General features: G+C 36.9%; 1 protein-coding gene across 1 annotated transcript; it reads right to left on the bottom strand.

The window, feature by feature from the left end:
- Positions 1-14: 14 nt before the first annotated feature.
- LOC107850660 (exosome complex component CSL4) lies at positions 15-27,254 on the bottom strand. Its single transcript, XM_016695344.2, has 6 exons — positions 27,024-27,254; positions 25,704-25,778; positions 19,496-19,584; positions 16,926-17,010; positions 8,308-8,389; positions 15-447 (listed from the first exon to the last, which is right to left on the bottom strand). The coding sequence occupies exons 1-6, from the start codon at positions 27,189-27,191 to the stop codon at positions 356-358; spliced, it is 591 nt and encodes a 196-aa protein (XP_016550830.1). The 5' UTR covers positions 27,192-27,254; the 3' UTR covers positions 15-355.
- Between the last annotated feature and the right edge of the window lie 691 nt (positions 27,255-27,945).

Below are 27,945 nucleotides of genomic sequence, written 5' to 3'. Positions count from 1 at the left end.
AAAGGACCCCAAGAGAGATTAACGCATTACCTTATAACTTCATCAACCACAAAGTAGTAACCTCTGAAAGAAAATGTAACAGACAGAGAAATGGTCTAATGAAAGTGACCAACACAAAATAAACATTACTTCATTGAGCTTCACCTAAACTATCGTATCCAAAACTAACAAAATGTAAAGCTAACCTACGAAAAGATGGAAGTAGCAAATCTATCAAAAACTAATCATAATACAAGTGCCAAATAGGGAAGCTATGGGGGTTAAAGATGTGACGCATTCTTTGGGGAAACCAGTATTCCAGTTTAACTGAAATTAGTGGCTGCAGTAAATCGCAACACAATGTGATTTCATTTACTCAAGCTTCAACTTTGGCCACCTTTCTCGGTTCTACTTGACCAGTTAGAGGGCACTGCATTTCTGTCCAACTAATTGGAACCATGGTACCACCTGCAAAAGTTTATCAAGCATCTTTTAAGAACTTGAACCCTGCAACCCCAGAAAAATCTGTAACATGTAATAATCATTACTACTCCCTCCGTCCCAAATTGATTAAGAAAAATAATTAATAATATGACTAGTTTATCATAATACCCCTATTAAATGATGTTTACATTTTAATTTGAAGAAAAAGTAATTAATGCAAAGGGTAAAACATGGAAGAAAAAATTTATCTCTTCTTGATTAATGAAAAAAAACAAGTAAAATGAGAAATCAAATTAGGAAATTTGGGACGGGTAATTTGGGACGGAGGGTATAAACAACACTTTCCTATAAATAAACATAGTAGCCTCTGCAACCAAACTGACTACGATATCAACTCAAATCACACCTCCGCACGTCTACCTTAGATGGAAAATGTGAAAGTTCTTATACAACAATCCTGCCATATGATGATGTTTTGGGATTCAAATTTTCTCTGGATAAAGGAAAAACCTCAAAGCTAGATGGAATCCCAATACTTTCTTTTCTTAAGTCAATCTGGAACAGGAGCTACTCCTAAAGCAAATTAGGAATATACCTGCACAAGAAGGTTTAATTTCTAATAATCCATTTATTATATATTTTTATGAGGTGGTGTCTAAGACAATTTGCACACAAATTTACTATTTCATGGGGTACGTGCTACCTCCCCATCAGAATAGGTACCGGGATTCTCTTTACACCAAGATTTTGGCAAATTGGTGAGAAAATTATCATCTATGTTTCTTTGCGGATTTGAACTTGAGACCTCATGACTCTGCTCTCACTTTGTTGACCACCGACTCCAATAACAACATACCCAGTGAAATCCCCTAAGTGCCTAAGTAAGGTCTGGGGAGGATAGAGTACACACAGACCTTACCACTACCTCATGGAGGTAGAGGGATTGTGTTTGAAAGAATCTCGGCTCAAATGCACGCAAAAATCTAGGTACAAAGAGAATGACGCATTGAAAAAATACAGCAAATAACAAGAAACATGGTAAAGTCTACAAAAGAAAACAAGAACAATAAAATAGTACGATAATCGAGACACAGGGATTGTGTTTGAAAGACTCTCGGCTCAAATGCATGCAAAAATCTAGGTACAAAGAGAATGAAGCATTGAAAAAATACAGAAACTAACAAGAAACATGGCAAAGTCTACAAGAGAAAACAAGAACAATAAAATAGTACGATAATCGAGACACAATCAACAACAGACTATAATAGTCCGAAGAGACAATAATACTACGACTAATACAACAGCAAACACCCACAAGCCTAAACCTTCGACAAGCAAGACATCACTCCTACCCGACTAGTCTTCTACTCTGATACGCGTCTTTCACACCCTCCTATCTAAGGTCATGTCTTCGATTTGTGTCAAATCCTGTCTAATCGCCTCTCCTAATTTTTCAACCTACCTCTACCTCTCCTCATACCGACTATATCTAACCCCTCGCACCTCGTCACTGGGGCATCTGCACCTCACCTCTTCATATGTCCAAACTATCTCAATCTTGCTTCCCTCATCCTGTCCACCACGATGGTCACACCTAGTATGCCCACACATCCACCTTAATGTCCTCATCTCTGCAACTTGCATCTTCTGAACATGAGAGTTTTTGAATGGCCAACACTTTGTCCCATACAATGTCGGTCTAATCACCACTCTATAAAACTTACCTTTAAATTTCGGTAGTATTTTTTATCACACAAGACTCCAAAAGAAACCAAAGATATCAAAGAAGAAATTATCTTACTACCTTGAACTATGAATTAGTTAGGCTGAAAGATAAATCTCAAAACAAATACCACAAAGGTTCAGAAGAACTCTAAATATATTATATTCTTCAAAATTTGATTTTCATGAATGAACAAATACCCCTTTATATAGTAGTGAAGAAGGGGTTGGTCAAAGATAATATTAAATAAAATGATACTTCTGGGTAATTGGATTAGCTTTTTTAAGTGACTTACAAGTCAAAAGCTAAAAACCAAAAGTAGGCAGCAACCAACTTTTGGCTTTTTCTTTTTAACTTTTTAAGCCAAAAGTAAAGTACTTAAACACCTCCAAAAATTAAAAAATACTTAAAAGTCAAAAACACCTAAAAATAAGTCAATCCAAACACCCTCTTCCTAGGGCCCAGAAGACTGCCACACACATCATCCTATGAAGTCAATATAGAACAAACCAACCATTAAATGTCACTGCCACACACAGTCCTAGGAATTGAACATAGAATAAAACAACTACTAATTGCAAGTTACAGAAACTAATTAAAAGAAGACTAATTTCGGGTTGCTGCATTTTTGCCATTTTTGGGATTGATTTGGGTCTAATTCCACCTCATCTTGGACTTTAATTTGGGCTTTCAAATAGATGCAAGACTTTGGCAAAATATCTTCATTGGGTCGGATCTCTACTTCTATCACAACACTTTTAATATTTAAAATGCAGCCCATTAAAATGTCTTGATATTCTCTGGCCTTGAATGACATTGAGCTACGATGGATGCTACCATTCTTCCCTTCTTCAAGAAGATTCGCCCTCGAATCTTGATATTGACCTTCAATGGATTTTTAGCCTCCATAGTTGCTATCATCCCCCCACACTTGGGAAGATTTATCCTCAAATCACCAATGCCATACTTGCTCTTGCTAAACAACTTAACATCACTACTGGATATACCATAGTCAAGATATTGTATACCATAGTAAAGATATGGATCAAAAGCAATTTCCTTGAGAAGCGGCTTGGACTGAATCTACAAAAAAGGATCTTTAAAACAACACCAGACTATAAAGTTAGCAACCTCTAAGCACTTGTCCTCCTCCACACTTAACCTGTTAAAGTCTTCATTTAACTCAATATTCTCATTTTTGGCACCAAAATCTCCATCTGTCTCATTGTCTTCACGGGCAACTACTCCAATGGTGTTCTTAAAACACAATGTGGGCCCAATTCCACCTCATCTTGGACTTAAATTTTTTTCCTCCAAATAAATGCAAGGCTTATAAAAATATCTTCATTAGATCAGAGCTCTTCTTTTATCACAAGACATTTTTTTAGATGAGGTGGTCAAAAGCGTTCCGAGCACGGAGATGCTTTTTGTTGAAGGGGATTTCAATGGGCATATTAGGTAATTACCGAGAGGTTATGATGATGTGCATGGAGATTTTGATTTCAGGGAACGAAATAAAGAAAGAGCTTCTCTTTTAGATTTTGCTAGGGCTTTTGGGTTGTGGGTGGCGAATTCAAGCTGCTCAAGAAGGGAGGAGCACCTTATTACCTTCTGTCGATGGCCAAGACACAGATAGACTTCTTGCTCCTTAGGAAGGGTGATAGAGCGATTTGTAAAGACTGTAAGATCATACCTAGCAAGAATCTTTCGACTCAACATAAGTAGTTTGTGTTAGACTTGGAAATTAAAAAGGGCAGAAAGAAGAGGAGTGTGGATGATCGTCATAGGATTAAGTGGGGTAGCTTGACTTTGGCTAGTGCATTGAAAATGGGGGAAAAGTTGACGACTAGGGGGCTTGGGAGTGTAGAGGGGATGTGGATAGTATGTGCAAGACGACTGCTAGTTGCACTAGGGAGATCACTAAAGAGATGTTGGGTGTCGCGAGAGGCCGATCTGGCAAGCACCGGGGGGACTGGACCAGGGGGACTGGTGGTGGAAAGAAAAAGTCAAAAGGAAGGTGGAGCATAAGAAAGTGGCTTATGCTAAGTTTGTTGAAAACAAGGATGACGAGGAGAGACAAACGAATAGGGAGTATAAGGTAGCTAGAAGAGAGGCTAAATTAGCAACTACGACGGCTAAGACAACAACTTTTGAGAGATTGTATGCAACTTTAGAGGAGAAAAACGGGGATAAGAAGTTATATAGGTTTGCCAAGGCCAGGGAGCGGAGGGTTCGTGATCTTAACCAAGTGAAATGCATCAAGGGGAGGATGCTGCAGTGTTGGTTGAGGATGCCCTCATTAGAAAGATGTGGCAGCCTTATTTCCATACACTTTTGAATAACGAGGGGCACAAAGGTTTCACGCTGGGGACTTAGAGAACTCTAAGAGGTGTCGTGATTATGGCTATTATAGACGTATCAAGGTTGAGGAGGTCAAGGAGGCTATTAGTAGGATGCGTAGGGGTAGGGCGATTGGGCCAAACGAGAGTAGATTTTTGAAAGAGAACTGGCGGTGCAGGTTTGAAGTGCTTGACAAAGCTGTTTAACATCATTTTAAGGGCGGTGAAAGATGTCTGAAACTTGGAGGTGGAGTACGATGATTTGTTTATATAAGAATAAGGGGGACATTCAGAGTTTCAACAACTATAGGGGTATCAAGTTGTTGAGTCATACTATGAAGGTTTGGGAAAGGGTGGTAGAGTTGAGGTTGAGGAGGATCGTAACTATTTCTGAGAATCAGTTCGATTTCATGCCCGGTCCCTCAACTGCTGCGGCCATTTATCTCGTAAGGAGATTAGTGGAGCAATTTGGGAAGAGGAAGAATAACTTGCACATGGTGTTCATTGATCTTGAGAAGGCATATGATAGTCCCCAGGAGATTTTGTGGAGGTGCTTGGAGGCTAAAAGGATGCCCGTGGCGTACACTAGGTCGATTCAAAAAAATGTTCGACGGCGCGAAGACTTGTGTGAGGACGGTAGGAGGAGATTCAGAGCAATTTTCCGTTTTGACAGAGTTGCACCAGGATCAACTCTTAGGCCATTTTTATTTGTCTTGGTGATGGATGTTTTGACGTGACATATTCAAGGGGAGGTGTCTTGGTATATGTTATTTGCTGATGATGTGGTACTGATTGAAGAGATTCGAGGAGTTAATGATAAGTTGGAGATTTGGAGACAGACCCTTGAGTAAAAAGGATTTCGGTTGAGCAGGACCAAGATGGAACACTTGAAATGTAAGTTTAGTAATTTGTCGCAAGAGACTGACATGGTACTAAAGCTGGATTCTCAGGCCATTCAAAAAAGGGGGAGTTTCAAGTATTTGGGTTTATGATTCAGGGGAATAGTGAGATTGACGAGGATGTCACGCACTGTATTAGTGCAAGGTGGTTGAAATGGAGACTCGCTTCGAGTGTCTTGTGTGATAAGAAAGTGTCTCCGAAGCTTAAAGGTAAGTTCTATAGAGTGGCAGTCCAACCGGCTATGTTGTATGGAGTGGAATATTGGCTAGTTAAGAACTTCCACATCCAAAAGTTGAAGATGGCAAAGATGAGGATGTTGCGATAGATGTGTGGTCTCTTACCAGGAGAGATGGGGTTAGGAATGAGATTATTCGAGAGAAGGTGGGAGTGGCCTCAGTGAAGGACAAGATGCGAGAAGTAAGGTTACGTTAGTTCGAACATGTGATGAGGAGGTGTGAGGGCTATAGATAGTTTTAGGCGGGGTAGAAGCAGGCCGAAGAAATATTGGAGGGAGGTGATTAGGCGTGATATGGAGCAGTTACAGCTTACGGAGGACATGACCCTTAATAGGAAAGTGTGGAAGATGCGAATTAGGGTAGAGGGTTAGGGGGTAGGAGTGTGTCTGCAACAGTAGAGAAGAGTACTTTGTTTGCGTCTGGAGTTTCTTGTTCGTGGTGTTTTGGTAATATCTATGATTTCAAATAGGTAGTTTATAGTATTATCTTGTGGTTGTATTGTTTCTGTATTAGTGTACTATATTAGTTTATATGTTTTTATGTTTTGTATTTGCTATACTGCTATTTGTCCTAAGCCGAGGGGTCTATCGAAAACAGCCTCTCTACTTCACCTGAGGTAGTGGTACGTTCTGCATACACTTTACCCTCCCCAGACCCCACTATGGGAATACATTGGGTATGTTGTTGTTGTAGATGTAATCCATTAAAATGTCTTAATATTCTTTGGCCTTGAATGACATTCTAGCTTGGATGCTATCATTCTCCCTTCTTCAAGAAGATTCATCCTCGAATCTTGACATTGACCTTCAATGGATTTTGAGCCACCATGGTTGCTATCATTCCCCCCACTTAGGGAAGATTTACCCTCAAATCACCAATGCCATATTTGCTCTTGCTAAACAACTTAACATTACTATCGGATATACCATAGTCATGATATGGATCAAAAGCACTTTCCTTGACAAGTGGCTTGGATTAAATTTGCAAAAAAAAATCTTCAAAACAAGACAAAGATTCTATAAAGTAAGCAATCTTCCACACATGAGCTGGTACATTCTTCATTTAGATCAATATTCTCATTTTTGGCACCAAATCTGCATGTGTCTTATTGTTTTCATTGGCAACTACTCCATTGGTGTTCTCAAACCATAAAGGATTAGAGAACACTTCAATTCTCCAATTTCTTCCCATAATGGGTTATTGTACACTTTCAAATCTTGACATGGGGATCTTGAACTTCCAAAGTTGATAAACATTAGCTGTTACATTCTTCATTTAGATCAATATTCTCATTTTTTGGCACCAAATCTGCATGTGTCTCATTGTTTTCATTGGCAACTACTCTATTGGTGTTCTCAAACCATAAGGGATTAGAGAACACTTCAATTCTCCAATTTCTTCCCATAATGGGTTATTGTACACTTTTAAATCTTGCCATGGGGATCTTGAACTTCCAAAGTTGATAAACCCTTTAATGGCGTTGAGCTACCATGGATGTTATCATTAAAATTAGTCTTCTTAGTTAGTTTCTAGAATCTACATTTAATAGTTGTTTTATTCTATGTTAACTTCCTAGGATTTTGTGTGTCGCAGCATTCTATGTCATTTAATAGTTCCTTTGTTCTATGTTGATTTTATAGGATGATGTGTGTGGTAGTCTTCTAGGTCCTCGAAATCCTCTCCAATTTCCCATAATGATGTGTGAGGTAGGTCTCCAATTTCCCATAATGGGTTATTCTCCAATTTCTCCCATTGGTACACTTTCAATAATGGGTTTTTCTTCCGCATTTCATTTAATTTCATACTCTAGCTTTGGGATTCCCATCCTTCGTGTTATCAAGGTCACACCTAGTATGCCCACACATCCTCTTAACATCCTCATCTCCGTAACATGCATCTTCTGAATATGGAAGTTTTTTATTGGCCAACACTATGCCCCTATAACAACTCCGGTCTAATCACCACTCTAGAAGACTTTCTTTTAAGTTTCGGTGATATCTTTTATCACACAAGACTCGGGAGGCAAGCCTCCACTTTATCCACACCACACCAATACGAATACGATATGTGATATCATCGTCAATGTCCCCACTTCCCTAGATTATAGATCCTAGATACTTGAAACTGTCTCTCTTAGGGATAGCATGTGGGTAAAGCCTCACTTCTTCCACGCGTGCCTAATGCAATCCCTCACTAAATTTGCACTCCAAATACTTTGTTTTGTTCCTGCTCAACTTAAACCCTTTATCTTCTATAGTTTATCTCCACACCTCCAATCTAACAATTTGACCACCGACAACATTTATTAGATGTTTAACATGCCAAACAACTCAGTTTAATGTTTATTTGACAAGGTACTAAATTTAATGTCTTTGCAGAATCAAATATCACATGAAGCTGGCAGACAACTTTAGATTATGTTAACCTACAGTGACTAACTTTTTATGCTTTTCAAGTTAGTCATCATCTGTGTTTTTGTCCGAAAAAAATACTCATCATTTGTGTTTAGCATACTAAACAATGATCGCTACAAGTGGAATTACTCTGGCGAGCGAGATGGGGGTACGTGTTTTATTTATACTTTATATTCAGAACCGGTCAGCCCTGTTCTGAATCAAATTTATAGCATCTACAAAGTCGACCGAAAATGGAAAAGAAAAATAAAATAGTTGACAGAAAGCCTTACCAGACACACTTTCAGCAGATACAACACCCAGCTCATTTTTAGCAGTTGACAGATAATAAGCGCGTGCATCTCCAAGTGATAGCTGTTCAAGAAAGTATATAACAAATTATACTCGATAAGGAGCAAGTCAACAAGCTTTTCAAACAAGTTTAGTTCCAAGAAATCACAATAAAGTTTCTCAATACTCCCAAAACTAAGGAGTCGTTTGGTAGGATGCACTAATTAAAATAGCCACGAAACCTGGGGATTACTTATACTAGGTTAAGTAACACTCAGATAAGAGAAGTAAATGACTAAATTAACCCTCAACCTTTTTACTAAATTTCCCTTTTATCCAGCTAATTGGTAAAGAGTGCAGCTTTTCTGTTCTTTGGAGGGACTTCCTCTTCTTTGGCAGGCTTTTCTCTTCTTTGGCGATGGAGAAGTTGTAGCCGTCTAAGTTACTTGGACTCTTCACTTTCGGTGTTGCACCCGTGTTGACACGAGATGGGTGTGGGTGTGGGTGTGGGTGTGAGATCTGTACCCGAACTGATCAGCTAATTTTGGGTACTTTGACCAAAATCGACGGGGAAAGTCCCGACATATTTAAGAAATTATGTAATCAAAACAAAAGCTAAGGTGAAATTGAAGAAATTGGAATACCTTGTATATAGAAATTTCTATGTTATTGCTTTTCCTTTTATCTCCTATCAGGATTTTCTTCTTGAACAAAATTTTCTCCTCAAGCTTTCAACATATATGTCAAGTTCAAGCTAGGATTTTCTTCTTGAACTTTATTTTCTCCTCAAGTTTTCCACATATATGTCAAGTTCAAGCTAGGATTTTCTTCTTGAACTTTATTTTCTCCTCAAGTTCTATCCATGTACAAACCAAGATGCAGGACACGAAAGGGAGATATAACAAGTAATGCATTGGAAGTTTATGATAGAAATCTCACTTTTACTTATGTGCTACCTGGTTGGGAAGGATCAGTTGTTGATGGTCGTGTATTACGAGATGCTATAGTGCAACACAATGATTTGAAAATTCCTGAGGGTATGTTGTATATGTGCTTATATATTCATATTACAAGACAAAAAAACAATGTATTTTTAGTTTTTGAGTAGGTAACTATACACAAAAAGAATGATATATAATAATGACTAAACTTTATGATTATATTATAGGTAACTATAATTTGTGCGATGGAGGATATACAAATAGAATAGGTTTTCTTTCGCCTTACAGAGGGTATAGATATTGGTTAAGAATTGGCAAGGTGACAAACCACCACCTCGATGGCGTGAAGAACTTTTTAATATGAAGTATGCTAGGGCTCATAATGTTACTGAAAGAGCGTTTGGTCTATTGAAAGGGCATTGGGGAATTCTTAGAAGCTCTTCGTGGTACTCAGTTAAAGTTCATAACAGGATCATAAGTGCTTGTTCTTTGATTCACAACATTAACTGTAGAGAGATGGAAGTGGTCCTTTAGACATGGATATGGAAGCACAAATGGAGTATTAGCTCGAAAACATTAATGTTGTTGAATCATCTGTAGAGTGAACCACTTGGAGGGATAATTTGGCTCAATCAATATGGAATGCAAAGTATAATTAGTGATGACACCTTATATTTATTTTTTGTGATGAGTTTAGTTAGTTTTGACTTTTAAGGTATGCATCAGGAGTTAGATGACTCTTCTGTTAGTTAATTAATTGGAATCTTGATTCCTTTTGCACTTGAATTAGACTTTTAGAATATGCTACTATGAAATCAACAATGGTTCTTAATATGTTACAAAAAAGCTTTCTTGTAGAAAGTTCAAGTATGATCTTAAAATAGTGTAAAATTAATTCTTGGATCAATGACGTCTTTATCCTTTGATATCTGGTACACTGAATTTTTTTTTCAATACATAGTTTATAATTTATGAAAGTTGCTACAGGTCCAATTTTTCTCAACTTTATTGAATTTTTTGTGCAACTAGTAGAATCATTATGCAAAACTAGATCACTTGATTTATTTTTAAGTGATGGTACTCGAGTTTCTACGTGATGCTGAGCGCAATACTCCAACACTTCCTCAAGGTTCTAAGCATAATATTCCAGCACTTCTTGAATTTAATTTTTATCTAGACAGTTTCTGATTTCTCTTTGCTTCAAAACTTCAATAGCTCGTCGGATCACACCCTTTAAGTTTTTACCTGCTTTTCTATGATTCAAACTACTTATTCCGTTAGATAAACTAAGTCTCTCGATATTTTGCTATCAAATGTGGAGTTAAATTATCCAGAAATTTAAAAATATTCTAGTCCCTATTAATGATACAGTAGCTCGGACTCTTTAAAAATATTGCCGCACCCGTGTTGGATCCTTCAAAAATACACTACTTTTGAATGTACCTACACGTGTCTGTAACATTTTTAAGAGTCCGAGCAACATATGATATAATCACTAACAAGTTCCTTAGAGTAGAGATGACTTCCCTGGCTAATTATGGCAAGAGCACCAATCCTAGTCCAATTATCCCACCAGAAGTTGGTATTTCTAGCCTGGATACACCAATTGATGTGTGGTTCAATCAAAGCTTTAATTAGCATCATCTGGATACACCAATACAGTTTTATGTGATTTTATATGCTTTATCTCATACATTTTATTTTCTATATCAAGCGTTTTTAGAATTAGTCTTACTTTAGGTGAAGGTTAAGACTGTGTTCTGGAATGCGAGTGCATCATCGCATTATGCGGTGATGCGATGCGATGCGAGGCTTTTCCGCTGCGAGTAACTGATGCGAAGCTATTTAACAAATACGGCCGCATAACCCCTGTGTGCGAGATGCGGTGTGATGCGAGATGCAAGTCGTTGCGCTCGCATCGTGTTGATTTTATTTGTTGGGTCATTTTTAAATTAAAAATAAAAGAGTCGAGTCAATTTTAAAGTTAAAAAAGAGTCAGAGCATTGTTGCCTTCACTTCTGTGAAATTTTAAGGTTAGCTCTGAAGAGAGTTGTGACTTCATTGCTGCGACCTCTTTTCTTCTTCACTGAGATTTTGTGATAATTTTCTTTCTTTTCTCTCTCCCTTCTTCCTTGTTTTGTCGTTTTTCACTGCTGCAACTTTACTGTTTTTTTCTTCTTTCTTCTTCTTCTTTTTCTTTTTTCACTTCTGCTGCTCACTGTGACGATCAGTTACTGCTTTGCTCTATTTTCTTTCTTTGTTTTTCTCTTTCCTTTTCTTTGTTTTTTTACTTATGCTCCTCGCTTCTTTTTTCTCCAGTTTCGGTGATTTAACTTGTGATTTGGTGTTTCATTTAAACTTTTGTCTATATATATTGTCTTTATTGTTGTTATATAATTGTTGAGGTCTTTTCAGTTATGACTTACTGTTTGGATGCTATTTGGTCTTTTTTCTTTTAAATTGCGCTTTAGTTCAATGATGCGGCCGCATCGCTTCATGCATCGTGTAATGCGTGATGCGGAGTCTTGTCGCTTTTTTCCGCATCACGCTTCCATGAACACTGGGCGAAGAATTCCTCAACTATTACTGTGATTATAATCTTTTTCTTGATTTTTGTTGAAAATCTATTCCACAAGAATATAAAGACAAAATGAATAATCAAACATCTTCAAATAATGCATCAAAAAGATCAAGCAATTCAACTCCTTCAACTCAAAAGTCATGGACTACACAGGAAGAACGGACTCTTATAGATAGGTTAAAAGAGTTGTGTGCTAATGGTTGGAGAGGTGATAATGGAACCTTTAGGCCGGGATACCTCAAGGAGTTAGAATGTTATTTATGTAAACATCATCCTAACAACAGATTAAAAGGTAAACCACATGCCTTATGTAAAATAAGGCATTGGAAGAGATGTTATGCGAGTATGGCTATGCTAAAGAGCCAAAGTGGTTCGGGAGTTCAGTATAATGATGGAGCTATAATAGTTGATGATTCAAAATTTTGGGATGACTTTCTAAGGAGTCGTTTGGTACAATGTATTGAAAAAAATAATGCATGCATTAATTAATGTGCATTACTAGTACATTGTTTGGTACATTTTTTTTGTCTATGTATAACTAATACAAGCATTAGTTATACACTCTATTGTGTATTGAGGTGTGTATTAACAATACACACCATTTCTCATGTATTAGTAATACAAAGATACTAAACACATGTATTAACTTGTTAAATGTCAAAGTTACCCCTCCTTTTCAGCTTTTTTGCTGCTATGATTTGAGTTGCTGCTGCCTCCATTTCAATATCTCACCTGCTGCTAACCATGAGCATGGTAGTATCTCAGCTGAGATACTGAAATAGTAGTATCATTGTGATTGGAATTAGTCCAATTTTATGGACCTCATTCTCATCCTCAAGAACAAAAATGTCACCATTAATACAAGCTTGAGATTTGAAAAAACAAAAGGCAAACTATCATATGAAAAAAAACTACTAATGGCCACAAGGTCAGTTTGACGGGAAATATATCACTCACTATCGAAGTGTAAAAGTTGGATGGTAATATGAATTTGATTCTTGAAGTTGTCATGGTGATCTGTTAGGAATGCAGAAACTCTTCAAACCTTATGCAGCCATGGGTGCTTCCTTGGATTTTTTGACAAGTAGTTGCTGCTACTTTAATGCTTGAAAGAAAGGATAAAAAGAAGGGTATTTTGGTAAATAAATAATTTTATATAAAAATTATATAAATATATATTATTTTTAATACATCAAACCAAACACTGTGAATGAAATAATATCTGCATAACTAATACCTGCATTACTAATACTTGCATTTGTAATTCAAGCATTAATAATACACTTTATTCAGCAATATTCTTATACACTCTACCAAACGACCCCTAAAGGTAATTAATATTACTTAAACTTATTTTAATGTTATACACTCTACCAAACGACCCCTAAAGGTAATTAATATTACTTAAACTTATTTTAATGTTGTTACTTTATATGTGTGTTTTGTTCTTTTTGATAGTTAAACTTTGGTATTGATCACCCGTATTGCATTACATAGCTATAGCTAGGCTTTACACAACCTGCTATGTACTAAATATAGATAACTATCAAATACAACAACATACCCGATGTATTCCCACATTGTAGGGTCTGGGGAGGGTAATGCGTACGCAGTCCATACTACTACCTCAAATGAAATAGAGAGGCTACTTCCGATAGACCCACGACTCAAAATAGATAACAGTATAACAAATAAAAAACATAAAAGCACATAGCAAAATAGGACAACACACTGCTAGCTAGTACAAGAAACAAGACAACCACAAGATAATACTATAAACTATCTATTCGAGATCATAGACATCACCAAAACACCACGAACAAGAAACTCCAAACGTAGACAAAGCACTCTTCCCTACTGTTATAGACGAACTCCTACCCACTAACCCTCTAGCCTAATTCGCGGCCTCCACACCTTCCTATCAAGAGTCATGTCCTCCGTAAGTTGTAACTGTTCCATATCATTCCTAATCACCTCCCTCCAATATTTCTTCAGCCTACCTGTACCCCACCTAAAACCATCCATAATCAGCCTCTCACACCTCCGTACTGGAACATCCGAGCACCTCCTCATCACATGCCCAAACCAACGTAACCTCGCTTTCCGCATTTTGTCCTCCACCGAAGTCACTCCTACTTTCTCCCGAATAATCTCATTTTCAACCCTATCTCTCCTGGTAAGACCACACATCCATCGCAATATCCTCATCTCCACCACCTTCAACTTTTGGATGTGGGAATTCCTAACTGACCAACACTCTCAATTAGTTATTGAAATCTCAACTTTAAAAGCTATTGAAATCCAGAAAACGAAATATTGCACACTCTACATGATGCTTTTAGTTGCCAATTAGTTCTGCACTTTTTCTAGTAATGGATTCCCAAGTTTTGCACTTTTTCTCAAATACCCTTTGGTTTCGCTTAATTCATATAGCAGTACAAACTTTGCACAGGCCATCGAAAAAATATGAGCATTTTATGTTATCCCTTTGCCATTACATAAGACATATCTAAAATGAGGTTCCCAACTGCTATCAAAGTAAGTCTGGTTCTACACTAGCCTCATGTACTAGCAGGTAACAAATTGATAAACTTGTTTCAGCGCTTTCTTGTTGCATGTTGTTGAACTTGTGAAACCAGAGTTCTTGCCTTTAATATTTATTTTTTTTGGCTTGCTAGGGTAAAAGAACTGCATTAAACTAATTTTCCTTGGTATAATAGGCGTGAATCCATCAAATCCATAACTTATTCTATTTATGCTCTAAATCCCTGAAAGTGTTAGCTATATCTGTCTTATTCTATAGTTGAATGTTGATGAGGTTCAAGCCACCTACAGTTTTGGGAGTGCACACCCTATCCAGGGTCATCAAAGCCTTTCTCGATATAGTATTAGTACCAGTCCAAACATAGCTCCTATTATTAATAACCTTACGTACCTTAGCTAGAATAGTGAAAAGTTGTGCCAAATAAACTTGAATTCCAAAGACAACAGATTGCACAAAATATACTCTCCTAATGTAAGAGATCTTAGTTGTCCATGAAGTTAGTTATGTATATATATGTGTTTTTTGAGTGAGTTAGTTAACTGAATAACATACATTGCTTTGCATTTTCTTAATGATTATTTTCTAGATTGATCCAAATGCCAAAAATATGAATACCAGAAAAAGGGCCGATGTTTAGGGATTGGGAGGAAATCTTTGAAAAGAATAGAGCAACGGGAGAGTTTGCCAAAGGACCACTACATGCCGTTGAGGAAATTCAAAGGAATCAATGTCCAGAACTTTTTAATGTCATGACTTCGGGATTTCCTATTGACGTTGATGGTGATGAAGAAGACGATGTTAGCCATAGACCACATGCGGCTAATGGAGAAGCTGAAAATGCTACTGGACCTACTGCATTTACTGGAGCATTCAAAAACGAAAATGTTGGAGCATTTGAAACTGAAGAAGCTGGATTCAAACAAGCCAACAAACAAGGTGAGTATACTAGAAGGTCATCTAATGTCAATGAAAAGGAGAAATGCAAGAAAAGAAAAAAAATGTAGAGAATGATAATAAGACAGTTCTTAAAGGTATTATGAAGGTTATAAAAAGTTTTACTAGAAGTCAAAACAAACGAATGAGTGCCTTGATTGAAAAGATAGGGGATCGTGACCAATCCAATCTTCGTGGTCAAATTTATTCCATCATTGAATCTCCCATATTTGAGTTGTACTCAACAGAGCAACACATCAAAGCAACAATGGTTCTTTGCGATGATGTCAAAAACATGGAATTGTGTTTATGATTATCAATGATATATTTTAAAGTATGGTAGACGTGTGTATAAGTGATGGCTCTACTTTGTGAGTTTTTGCTTAACTAAAAACCTCCAAAGGTTTAGGTTAATTGTAGTGTAATTTTTTGATACCTCGGATTACGTCCTATATTGACTATGAATATGATTGGTGTATGGGCACGAGGATCATAGTTTTTCTATAACTAGTATCTATGGAAAAATTTGAATGTGGTGGCACTTGTAATAAACTCAAATGATGTATGTAAACGTAATTATTAAGTTGCATAATATATCTTTCGTCAATCGGTGTACTTGCTTAAGTTTAGGGACTGAACAAAAGGTCCCATTTCAATATTATGCAGAAGTTCATTATTCGAAGTTCAGGTGAGCAAAATTTCTACCTGCACAGCATCACACAGAGAACAATTTGGTGAATGAAAACAAGAGATGTGGTTATAATAAATTGCAGTAAAAAGGATAAACCATAAAAAATGCTTGATTTTTGGTGGTATGTGAAGTCTCCATATCCACTGGAAATCCAATTGTGATGGATGGTTCTCCATAAGGGCTTCGTAACATGTTTGTAAGCCAAAATCTCCGTGTCTGTGAGTCCCCAAGAGATTTGATCATATGTATTGGAGTATTCTGGAAAATAAACCACACAAACGACCTCAAGGATGGACTGTGGCAGATTTAAAAAAAGGGTATGTGAGGTTCCAACAATTGTTTGATTGATAATGACTTGGCAGGATGCATTTCATGATGTGGTAGAGGTCCGTAGATCATTTGACGAAGGGTCTATGCACTTCATGCATCTGAACTATTCATATTTTAATTTTTAAGTTGTCAAGTTAAATAAAATAGAAACTCCACAAAAAGATCAAGGGCATAATTGTAAAGAAGATATTTGTAGAATCTTAAACCAAACACAATACATTATATTTCTAGCTTTTAACACAATGAACCAAACACTTGATAAAAAATAATCCCTGCATCCTTGTATTAGTAATCCCTACATTACTAATCCTAAATTACTAATCCTAGCATAACTAGTTTTCCTAGCAAACGACCCCTAAGTGCAAACGGCCAATGGCTCGTAATGATTCTCTTTGTCAAAGATAGACTAAAATGCAACCTGCACTATAGCTCTTTTTGTCTTCTGAATTTGGAATTTGAATCTTACACTCTTTGTATTTTTTTTACTTCAGTTGCCAGGACAAATATTGTTAGCTGCATTTGCCTTAGGCGGCATCTAAGAATTAGCATACAATCAAAATTTAATCCTTTCTTAGTCATTTAAATTAATAGGAGATTACCACCAATGCACGAACAATATCACCTGGGCGGAAGGACAAATGCATGTCAACTTTGTCAATCTCAGTTGCTCTGACATCTTGATGCCTGTTGATTCAGAAGAAAGTTTTAGATTTTCTGTGCCAAAATCTTGCAGCACTGCAGAGTCAACTTGCATATAAAGCAAAGTCAACACGTTAAAAAATGGGATTCTATAAGTAATCTGGTGACTGAATACAGCTGAAAATTTAAGGCTCGGTTCTGCGACTATTAAGTACAATATTAACATAGTGCTATTGAAATTACCAACTGATGTGATTCAACAAATGGATGTAGTAAAAGTGAAGATTGAAACCCAATATGAATTGTATGCACTAAGATATTTAGATGTAGTAAAACTGCCGTGATATTAGAGGGTAAACTTTTCTTTATCCCCTTCCTTTTTTTCTTTTGACAAGTCTTCATCCCTTTTGCTTTAACACAAGATTATTGTTAAGGCCCTATATTAAACTCAAATTGTAAAATTAATCCAGCACGACCTGACAAGGAAATTTCAGAGACAGAATATCCAATACAAATGTTAGAAACACAAACATATTGAACAGTATAACCATGTATTTTATACAGTTTCCTACTGCATTAGGGATGATTCTTGACCTACAACACAATAACCAACTTTTAACTAAAAGATACAGCAATCCATAAAAATAGCAGTGAAGCTCATTTTCAAAGTAATCAACGCAACAATGTGCAATTCTGTCATTATAATTATATGGAATCAACAACAACAACATACCCAGTATATTCCCATCATGTGGGGTTTTGGGAGGGTAAGCATACGCAGTCTATAACACTACCTCAGAGAGGTGAGATAGAGAGGCAGTTTCCGATAGACCCTCGGCTCAAGATAAAACAATCTAGAAAAGAAATAGTAAAAGGACAAGATACAATACAAATTACCACACTCAATAATACCATAAACAAGACTCACCAAGTAATACAACAAACGATACAACATTCTGAGATAATACTAGTATTATAGCTACTAACATGGATAAGAAAGTCCTCCTACCTACTAACACACTCGTTCCTACTATCCTTCTACCCTAATCCAACTACTCCACACCTTCTCGGTAAGCTGAAGTTGCTCCATATCATGTCTAATCACCTCCTTCCAATACTTTTTCGGTCTACCTCTACCTTGCCTAAATCCATCCCTAGCCAACCTCTCACACCTCCGCATTGGGGCATCCGTGCCCCTCCTCATCACATGTCTGAACCATCTCAACCTCGCTTCCCTCATCTTGACTTCCACCGAAGCCAATCTCACCTTGGCTTCCACCGAAGCCAATCTCACCTTATCTTGAATAACCTCATTTCTAATCTTATCTTTCCTAGTAGACCCACACATCCACTATAGCATTCTCATCTCAGTCACCTTCATCTTTTGGATGTGAGACTTCTTGACAGGCCAACACTCCATCCCATACAACAAAGCCGATCTAACCATTATTTTGTAGAACTTGCCTTTAAGTTTAGGAGGTATCTTTTTGCTCCCAAGGGTGTGGCCTAGTGGTTCAATGAAGTTGCGATAAGCATCATGAGGTCTCAGGTTCAATTCCCAGCAGAGACAAACACTAGGTGTTTTCTTCCTATTGTTCTAGCCTTGGTAGACAGAATTACCGAGTACCTGTTGCTGGTAGGAGGTGGCAGGTATCCCGTGGATTTAGATTTAGTCGAGGTGCGCGCAAGCTGACCCGAACACCACGGTTATTAAAAAAAAAAAGTTTAGGAGGTACCTTTCTATCACACAAGATTCCGAAAGTGAGCTTCCATTTCATCCACCCTACCCCAATATGATGAGTGACATCCTCGTCAATCTCTCCATTCCCGTAAATCATAAACCCCAGATTAAAAAGAAGTGTGTTAACCATTTTCAGAAAATCAATCATATTTTGCAACTTTGTGACATTTAGAGTGGTTGGTAAGATTATATTGCGTTGAGAATTAGCATGAAAAAAACAGTAAGCAAAATTAACCCACGATAAAATCATCTGTATCTATATGATTCATACTTTTAATAAGTGCATGTAGGGATGGAACTTGTACAAACAAGTCTACAAATACCACATACTACATAGAACCTCAATCATTCACCCTATCTATACTAGAACATACTAGAACATGCCCTGATCTATCTCCTATCACAGAAGACCAAGTTAGACAGAAATCAGCCTCTCAAAGCAGAAACTATCCTGTTAATACTACGTATGTTTCAGCCCAACTATCATCAGCACCCTGACATGATAGAAACACCACTCCTATCTTGCCATTATCCTAAACTAATATACACCATAGCCGTCGATTAAAAAGTTGTTATACACCAGTGCATAATTTATATTCTTTGTCTCGCACTTCATTACAAGAGCAACTATTCTGTCAAGTGAGGCTCTATATTAAGCCCCAGCAGAGTTCAGCCATTTTGGCCAAAATACTTGAGAAATGAAAAACCCTTGATGAAATCCCCCATCAAGAGCCACCTTGAAACTGTAGTCGTAATTTTCAACTGCAAAAGAAAATCAATTTAACTCACCTAATAATGCCCGTAAATTTCTCACGCACAGATTTGGAATCAACACATACTACGTCTGCTGTAGCCGTTCTAGCCATCACCTTAGTAACCTATCAGAGAAAGTAGACTAATTAAAAAGAGAACTCATCTCAAAAATTCTGTAGTCTCTGACCAAAGATATGACTATCAACTAATGATTAAAAATGAAGTCAACTGCTTACATAAATCTAATTAAATTTGAAGGTTATTGATGTACCTCAAGTTATAAAAACTTATTCTAGGAGGCCAAAATAAGCAATTGGAAAACTTAGTAACTGTCATGAGACAATTACATTGGGTGTTTTTTTCTGTAGAAAAAGGGGCAGGACAGTGAGCAGAGATATTCAGAAAAGAAAAGGAAATCTTCTGGGAGAGTTCTAGCCTCTCGAATGTCTAGGTCTACTGGAATTTGTGTAATCTTAGTAGTATGTACTGTATTAGTGAATTTCATTCATGTGTTCGGTTGTATTTTAAGGTATTAACAGTTTCCTAGTGACTGTTTTCAGAATTATTGTTGTAATATCAGTACATCTAGTGTAAAACATCAATATTTGTTTCTTTATTTACTGTTTTTCAAAGTAAGTCTATCAATTTGGTATCAGAGCAGTGACGTTCGGGTATGGTGAGTAAAATGGAGGGACACGTCGAATAGGTAGAGACTAATTTGACAGGGGGAGGGGGTCAAGATATCAGAAAGGATGGTTTCAAGAAATGAGAGTCTCTTGCAAGAATTGAAGCCCAAAGGCGAACTGTGATGGTAGAAGCATCCACTTCTCAAACCAAATCCATCGAAAACCAAGACAAGGGAAGCAATGTCAACTTGGTTGAAGAAAAAGATAGGAAGAAGTTTTGAAAACTACAATTACCAGTTTTCGAAGGAGAGGATCCTTTAGGATGGATTTTTAGAGTGGAATGATATTTCGCTGTGAATGAAATTTTTGAAGTGGAAAAATTACGGGCAGCAGGTGTTTGATTGAAAGAAAAAACTTAAATTGGTATTATTGGATGGAATCTCAACAACAAATATCAACCTGGGAAGACTTCAAAAGAGAGTTGTTGAACCGATTTCAAGATTCTCAAAAGATCAACCAATATGCTGTTTTAATAGGGCTGAGGCAGATGACAACAGTCGCTGCGTTTCGTGAAGAATTTGAAAAGGTGTCAGCATGACTGAGGCGTCTGATGAAATGTTATCAGGAGTGTTTCTGAATGGACTGAAAGAGGAAATTTGAGCAGATATGATGCTGTTACGGGCTCAAACATTAAGGGAGATAATGGAGATGGCTCAAAAGGTGGAGGATCGAAATTCTATGTTGCAACAAATTCATAGTTTTAAATTTGAACCAACCAAAGGAAATTCAAGAAACAAACCGGTTGGATTTAGAACCAATTATCATCGAGTTGCAAACGTACTTGAAACACGGAGTCAAAAGCCAGAACAACAAGTCATAACACTGAACAATTGCATCCAGCCACAAAGTCGACTAGTTTTAACTCTTCGGTAGCAAAATCTAACGGACAATTTAGAAGGTTGATTGATTCAGAATTTGCTCGAAAAAGACAACTAGGGTTATGTTTCAGATGTGATGAAAAATTTGGCCCCAATCATCATTGTAAAAACAGGCAGCTTAACCTATTGATTATTTCAGAGACACCCAAGATAGATGAGGATGATACAGAAAAATTCTTTGAGCTTACCGGAGAAGATTTAGATGAAGAGGAAACGAAAGGTACTATGATGGTGTTGAATATGAATTCAGCTATGGGACTTACAGGAGGTAGAACAATGAAATTCGTAGGGAAGATTCAGGGCACAACGTAATTGTTTTGGTCTATAGTGGGGCTACCCATAATTTTATATCTTCCACCCTTGCTCATCAACTTCAATTATCTATTAAAAAGACCAAAAGATTTGAAGTAGTAATTGGTAATGGTAAACCGGTTAACGGGAATAAAGTATGCAAAGAGGTAAGGCTGGATGTGCAAGGAATCCAAATCAACCAACAGTATTTTCTATTCGAATTAAAGGGAACTGATTTGGTTTTAGGGATGGAATGGTTAGTCACATTAGGCAAAATGAGGGTAAACTGGAAACTTTAACCATGAAATTCAAAGATAAGGGAAGATCAGTGTTGCTTCGAGGGGATATAATATCTGAGATTGAAAAGTTATAATCCAATTATCCAGAAGTAGGTGAACAAACCTTGGGTCTACCACCACGTCGTTCTTGGGATCATGCTATTACTCTTCAACCTGGAGCACAACCACCAAACATTCACCCATATCGATATCCTCATTCTCAAAAAGCGGAGATCGAGCGTTTGGTCAAGGAGATGTTGCCTGCAGGAATCATTAAGGCTAGTTCTAGTCCCTATTCTAGTCCAGTATTACTGGCTAAGAAGAAGAAGGATGGAAGTTGGCGATTTTGCGTAGATTATCGGGCTCTTAATGATATCACAATCCCCGATAAGTTTCCAATACCATGCATTGATGAGTTACTTGATGAGCTAGGGGGAGCAACCATATTTACAAAGTTGGATCTTAAGTCGGGTTATCATCAAATTTGCATTCAAGCTGGAGATGAAGAAAAAACAGTCTTTCGCACCCATGAGGGACATTATGAGTTTATGGTCATGCCATTTGGCTTGACCAATGCACCCTTGACTTTTCAATCACTGATGAATGATATTTTCAGGAATTATTTGCGAAAATTTGTTTTAGTATTCTTTGATGATATTTTGATTTACAGCAAGGATTATGCTTCACATCTTGGGCATCTGAAGGTTGTTTTGGACATTCTCAAAGAGAATCAACTGGTAATCAACAAAAAAAAAATGCATGTTTGGCCAGCTTAAACTTGAATATCTGAGCCATATCATTTCCTTTGAAGGAGTGCAAGTTGATCCCTCCAAGATTGAGAGTATGATATCTTGGCCAGTTCTTAAAGATATCAAGTCTTTACGGGGATTTTTGGGACTCACAGGATATTATAGAAAATTTGTCAAAGACTGGTAAGATCGCTGCCCCTTTGACTGATTTACTTAAAAAAGGATGCCTTTTCATGGGAGAACTAGCCCAACAATCATTTGAAGCGTTGAGGTTGGCTATAACTCAAGTGCCCATTTTAGCGATGCCGAATTTTTCTCAGCCTTTTGTAATTGAAACTAATGCTTTGAGATTTGGTGTCGGTGCAGTTTTAATGAAAAATGGTAAACCTATCGCTTATTTCAGTCGAATGCTTTCTTCTAGAGCAAGACAATGTTCGGTATATGAACGGGAGCTAATGGCTATTGTGTTAGCTGTCAAAAGATGGAATCACTACTTGATGGGTCATCATTTCATCATCAGAACAGATCAAAAGCCCTTAAATTTTTGCTGGAACAGAGAGTCAATGATGAGAATCAACAGAAATGGGTCTCCAAACACATGGGTTATAAGTTTGAGATCAAGTACAAACCAGGTGCTGAAAATAAAGTGGTTGATGCATTGTCAAGAAGCGGGGAATCGGCAGAGTTATATGCATTTTCAATTTGGAAATATGAAGACAAGAAAGAATGGGACCAAGAAGAACAACGAGACACCAAAATGACTTTTATTTTGCAAAAGTTAATCTTAAGACAGCAAATAGATGACAAATACAGCTTGAAGAATGGATGTCTACTATTCAAAGGACGTTTGGTTTTGCCAAAAGGATCATCTCGTATACCTAGTCTATTGAAAGAGTTTCATTCTTCTCCTGTCGGAGGCTATTCAGGGTATCTTTGCACATATAAGAGGTCGTCTAAGAATATCTATTATCTATTGGGAAGGTATGAAGAGGGATGTGCAAGACTTCATTTCCAGGTGTGATATTTGTCAAAAGAACAAGTCTCAAACTTTGAGTCCTGCAGGGTTACTTCAACCTTTGCCTCTACCTCATCATGTCTGGAAGGATGTAACTATGGACTTCATTACTGGCCTTCCTAAATCCCATAGGTTTGATACTATATTGGTTGCGGTGGATCGCCTTACTAAGTATGCACATTTTATTCCACTTTCACACCCTTTTAATGCTAAAGATGTGGCTGCTGTTTTCATTGAGGAAGTGGTTAAATTGCATGGATTTCCAAAATCTATTATGTCTGATCGTGATCGTGTGTTCATAAGCCAATTTTGGAAAAAGTTATTCAAAATAGCAGGTACTACCCTATGCTATAGGTCTTCATATCATCCGGAAACCGATGGGCAAACGGAAGTCATGAATAGGAGTTTGGAGACATATATCTCTATTCTATGGCAGGAGAAAATCCTAAACAATGGTCCCACTGGTTATCTTGGGCAGAGTATTGGTTTAATACATCCTTCAACAGATCCGCAGGTATGACACCCTTTAAGGCATTATACGAAAAGGATCCACCATCAATTTTTCACATGGATGACATGACTTCAGCGGTAGAAGAAGTAAATGAGCAGGTACGCATTAGAAATATGATCTTGACTAAACTCAAAGAACATCTACTGCAAGCACAACAAAGAATGAAGAATCAAGCTGATCGACATCGTCGAGAAGTGATTTTTGAGATTGGTGAAATGGTATATCTCAAACTTTGGCCCTATAAACTACGTTCTTTGGCTAAGAAGATCAATGAAAAACACAATCCCCGTTTTTATGGCCCTTTCAAGACTCTAGAAAGGATTGGCCCCGTAAGCTTATCGGTTGGAGTTACCAGTTGGAACGCGCATTCATTCAGTGTTTCATGTTTCATAGTTGAGAAAATGCTTGCTTCCAACTACTCTTGTTCAAAACCTACCTCCGTTTCTCACCCAAGATTTAGAGCTTCAAGTTGAACCTGAAAGCAGTGAGGCAGAACAGGAGGCTAATCAATGGTAAGTGGGAAATGTTAATCAAGTGGAAGACCCTGCCAGAAGTTGAAAACACTTAGGAGGAATATGCAATCATTAATCTGCAATTTCCTGATTTTCACCTTGAGGACAAGGTGAAACTTATAGGGGAGGGTAATGATGTACCTCAAGTTATAAAAACTTATTCTAGGAGGCCAAAATAAGCAATTGGAAAACTTAGTAACGGTCATGAGACAGTTACATTGGGTGGTTTTTCTGTAGAAAAAGGGACAAGACAGTGGGCAGAGATATTCAGAAATGAAAAGGGAATCTTCTGGGAGAGTTCTAGCCTCTCGAATGTCTAGGATGTCTAGGTCTACTGGAATTTGTGTAATCTTAGTAGTATGTACTGTATTAGTGAATTTCATTCATGTGTTAGGTTGTATTTTAAGGTATTAACAGTTTCCTAGTGACTGTTATCAGAATTATTGGTGTAATATCAGTACATCTAGTGTAAAACATCAATATTTGTTTCTTTATTTACTGTTTTTCGCAGTAAGTCTATCAGATATATTTCTAACTAACCTAAAGAATCTGCACCTCTATATCACAATCCAGAATGAGTTGAAGCAGAGAAAGGGCATGGATAAGTACCTAGATTTTTATTTCTTTTAAAATATAGTTCTGCCAGGTTGAGACAAGAGCATATGTTACCAGTTATATGACAATATTTCAAAAAGGGAAGCTGATCTTTTCCAGTCTACAGTAAGTCTAAAATCGAAAATACTCGCAGTTCTTTCAGTTTTCTGTTTTACAATTGTATAGTCTGTTTTCTGTTTTACAACACATCGATAATCTTCCACATTAATGGCATTCACCGGAAGAATCAAAAATGAAGGTACGCAAGATGAACTGCAATTGAAAAGAAGTGATACAACTAGTAAAGTCCTTGTCAATTTTCCTTTTATTGGATAGTAAAATCCTCGGCAGTTTAGAAAAAGAAGATAGAAAAAATTAGGAGTAGCTAAAGCACATAAGTTCACCCAATGACAAAGAAAAGGAAAGAAAAATGCCATAGTTTTTGCCTAGTACCGCACATCTACACTTCTAGGTTAAAAATTATTTTTTTAAAAAAAGGAAAAGATGAAAAATATCATATAGTAACTGTTTTTGGATAGACTTAATCTTTGAGACAAGAAACAATGTCTCCCTATAGACAATGTTTACACTCAGGCAAGTGCTGCTAGAGAGAGTGATGAGTGTGTCATCATACTCAATAAAAAAGCTATCAAGTTCGGGTAACACTAAAACGTCAACACAGAATTTTCATGGAAACTATCATTAAATCGTCTTAATCAAGAAAACTCACTCTAGCAAAAACAATGGAACCAGGCTGAGGAACTGCTCCATGGGCTTTATGACCGGTAACTTCGACTGTTGATCTCTGAAGAAGATTGACAAAATGGAGGAAAAGATTGTCATTTCAAGCAACAGAAAGTGATGAAAACCTCAGAATTATCAGAAACAAAAGGATACACTAATCTGCCAAACAATAATCTTATGACTGTGATAATCATGCCCATGCATGACAGCTCTTAAGAATCTGCTACAATTATTCATCTCACATCAATGCAACTAGAGAGCAAACAATGAAGTTCTTTGATCAGGACTTGTATGAAGTAAAAACAATCTAGTGAAACTGGAGTATAATGCCTGCCTTCTTTTCTTTTTGGGTCAAATCATTCCAGATTGTCTTTCTTAGCTAATTCATTTGGGTCGTTGGTAGGATGTACTAGATATTCTCTTAAAAAAAAAAAAGGGCAGCCCGGTGCACTAAAGCTCCCGCTATGCAAGGGAGGATGTACTAGATATCTAATACATATATTAGTCATGGTATTATTTAATCTTTTGTTTCGTATGATTTTCAGCCAATGTATATCTAATACATGTACTCCCTCCATTTCAATTTGACAGGCTTATTTTGACTTGACAAGGAGTTTAAGAAAGTAAAGAAGACTTTTGAACCTTATAGTCTTATACATGCCGTATGGATAGTTGAAACTAAAGGGTTGCTAAAAAAGAAATGGGTCATTCTCTTTGAAATAGACCAAAAAGTAAAGTAGGTCAAACAAATTGAACCGGAGGGAGTATTAGTCATACAAGAGCTCTTAATACATGGTGCATGGTTAAAGTTACAATTGCCCTTAATACACCAAACATGGATATGAAATAACCAGGGGTATGTTGTTGTTGTTGTTGTACGTAGTCCCAACAGTACTAATAGACCCTATTCAGTAAAATTCCTGTCCACTCTCCTGAACGACAAGGGCTCAAAGAATTTGACCTTTCCAAGAAAATTCCAATTGGCACCCAAGGGTGTGGCCGAATGATCTAGGAAGTGGGTTGAGAACTACGAGATCTCAAGTTCAAACCCCAATAAAGACAAAAACGCTCGGTGATTTCTTCTCATTCGTACTGGCCTTGATAAACAGAATTACCTGTTGTTGTTGTTGGTAGGTATCCCTGAAATTAGTCAGAATGCACGCAAACCGACCCAGACACCAGGGTTATAAAAAAGATCCAATAGGCAAAAGAAAATAGTTTCAAGTTTCAAATCATGTGTGACTAAAGAAAACTTAGAGGACATTAAAGAATGCAAAACAGTAAAGATTCGGGGGAGTAACAAAACCTGGTCAACAGAATCGGAAGGTGGACGTATAAGAGAAAGGAATCCGGTGAGAGAGGCGTAAGTGGTGCCGTTCTCTGTTGAAACGTAAGCACCCTTTCCGGCTTTCAACTCTGATGCTTTACCCAACTCTTGTCCTGGCGTCGCCAACTCTTCCATTGCAATGCTCATTCTCAAAAACTTTGTTTGGGCTGTTGGCAGTGTTGCAAGTGCAAGTGAGTGTCTAAATTATTTCTGTTATATATATATACACTATGATATGGATGGGTGGTACGGGCACCAACCCAATATATTTTATTTTTTTATCACAATTTAAATTATTAAAATAATTTATATTTTTAATTATTATAATTTAAGTATAATTTTTTCCTGTTTCAATTTAAATAATGTTGGTATAGTTTCGAGAGTCAACCAAATATTTTATATTTTCTAAATTTCTTAAATTGTTAATTATGTGATTTACAATGTCTTTTACATTATTTTACAATAATATATGAATATTCTTCCTATCTCAATTTATATGGCACAGATAAATTTTCGACAGACAATCAAATTTCCTTTACAGATATACTTTTATATTAAGTTCTTAATTATTGTGAATTATAATACTTTTAATTTCATTTTCAACTAATATATGTTATGTTATGTCTTGTTCTGTTCTATCCCAATTTACATGCACTAATATAATTTCGATAGTCAATCAAATTTTTTTATGTTGACATATCTTCTTTGTCTCTTTTACCTTTTTTATGAAATTCTATCAATTTTTCAATGCTCAGATGATCATAATAATTAGTTAGGAGTGATATAATAAAATTAAGATGAAAGCAATGAAGCACACATGTCTTAACTGACTTGTAATAACTAATTAGAAGCGACATAGCAAAATTACTATAAAAAATACTTGTATAATAATTAATTAACG

This window comes from Capsicum annuum, chromosome 12 (assembly GCF_002878395.1).
Source record: "Capsicum annuum cultivar UCD-10X-F1 chromosome 12, UCD10Xv1.1, whole genome shotgun sequence".
NCBI classification, from domain to species: domain Eukaryota; kingdom Viridiplantae; phylum Streptophyta; class Magnoliopsida; order Solanales; family Solanaceae; genus Capsicum; species Capsicum annuum.
The sequence above is the reverse complement of the archived record's forward strand: the minus strand, read 5'-3'. Positions and strand labels throughout refer to the sequence as shown.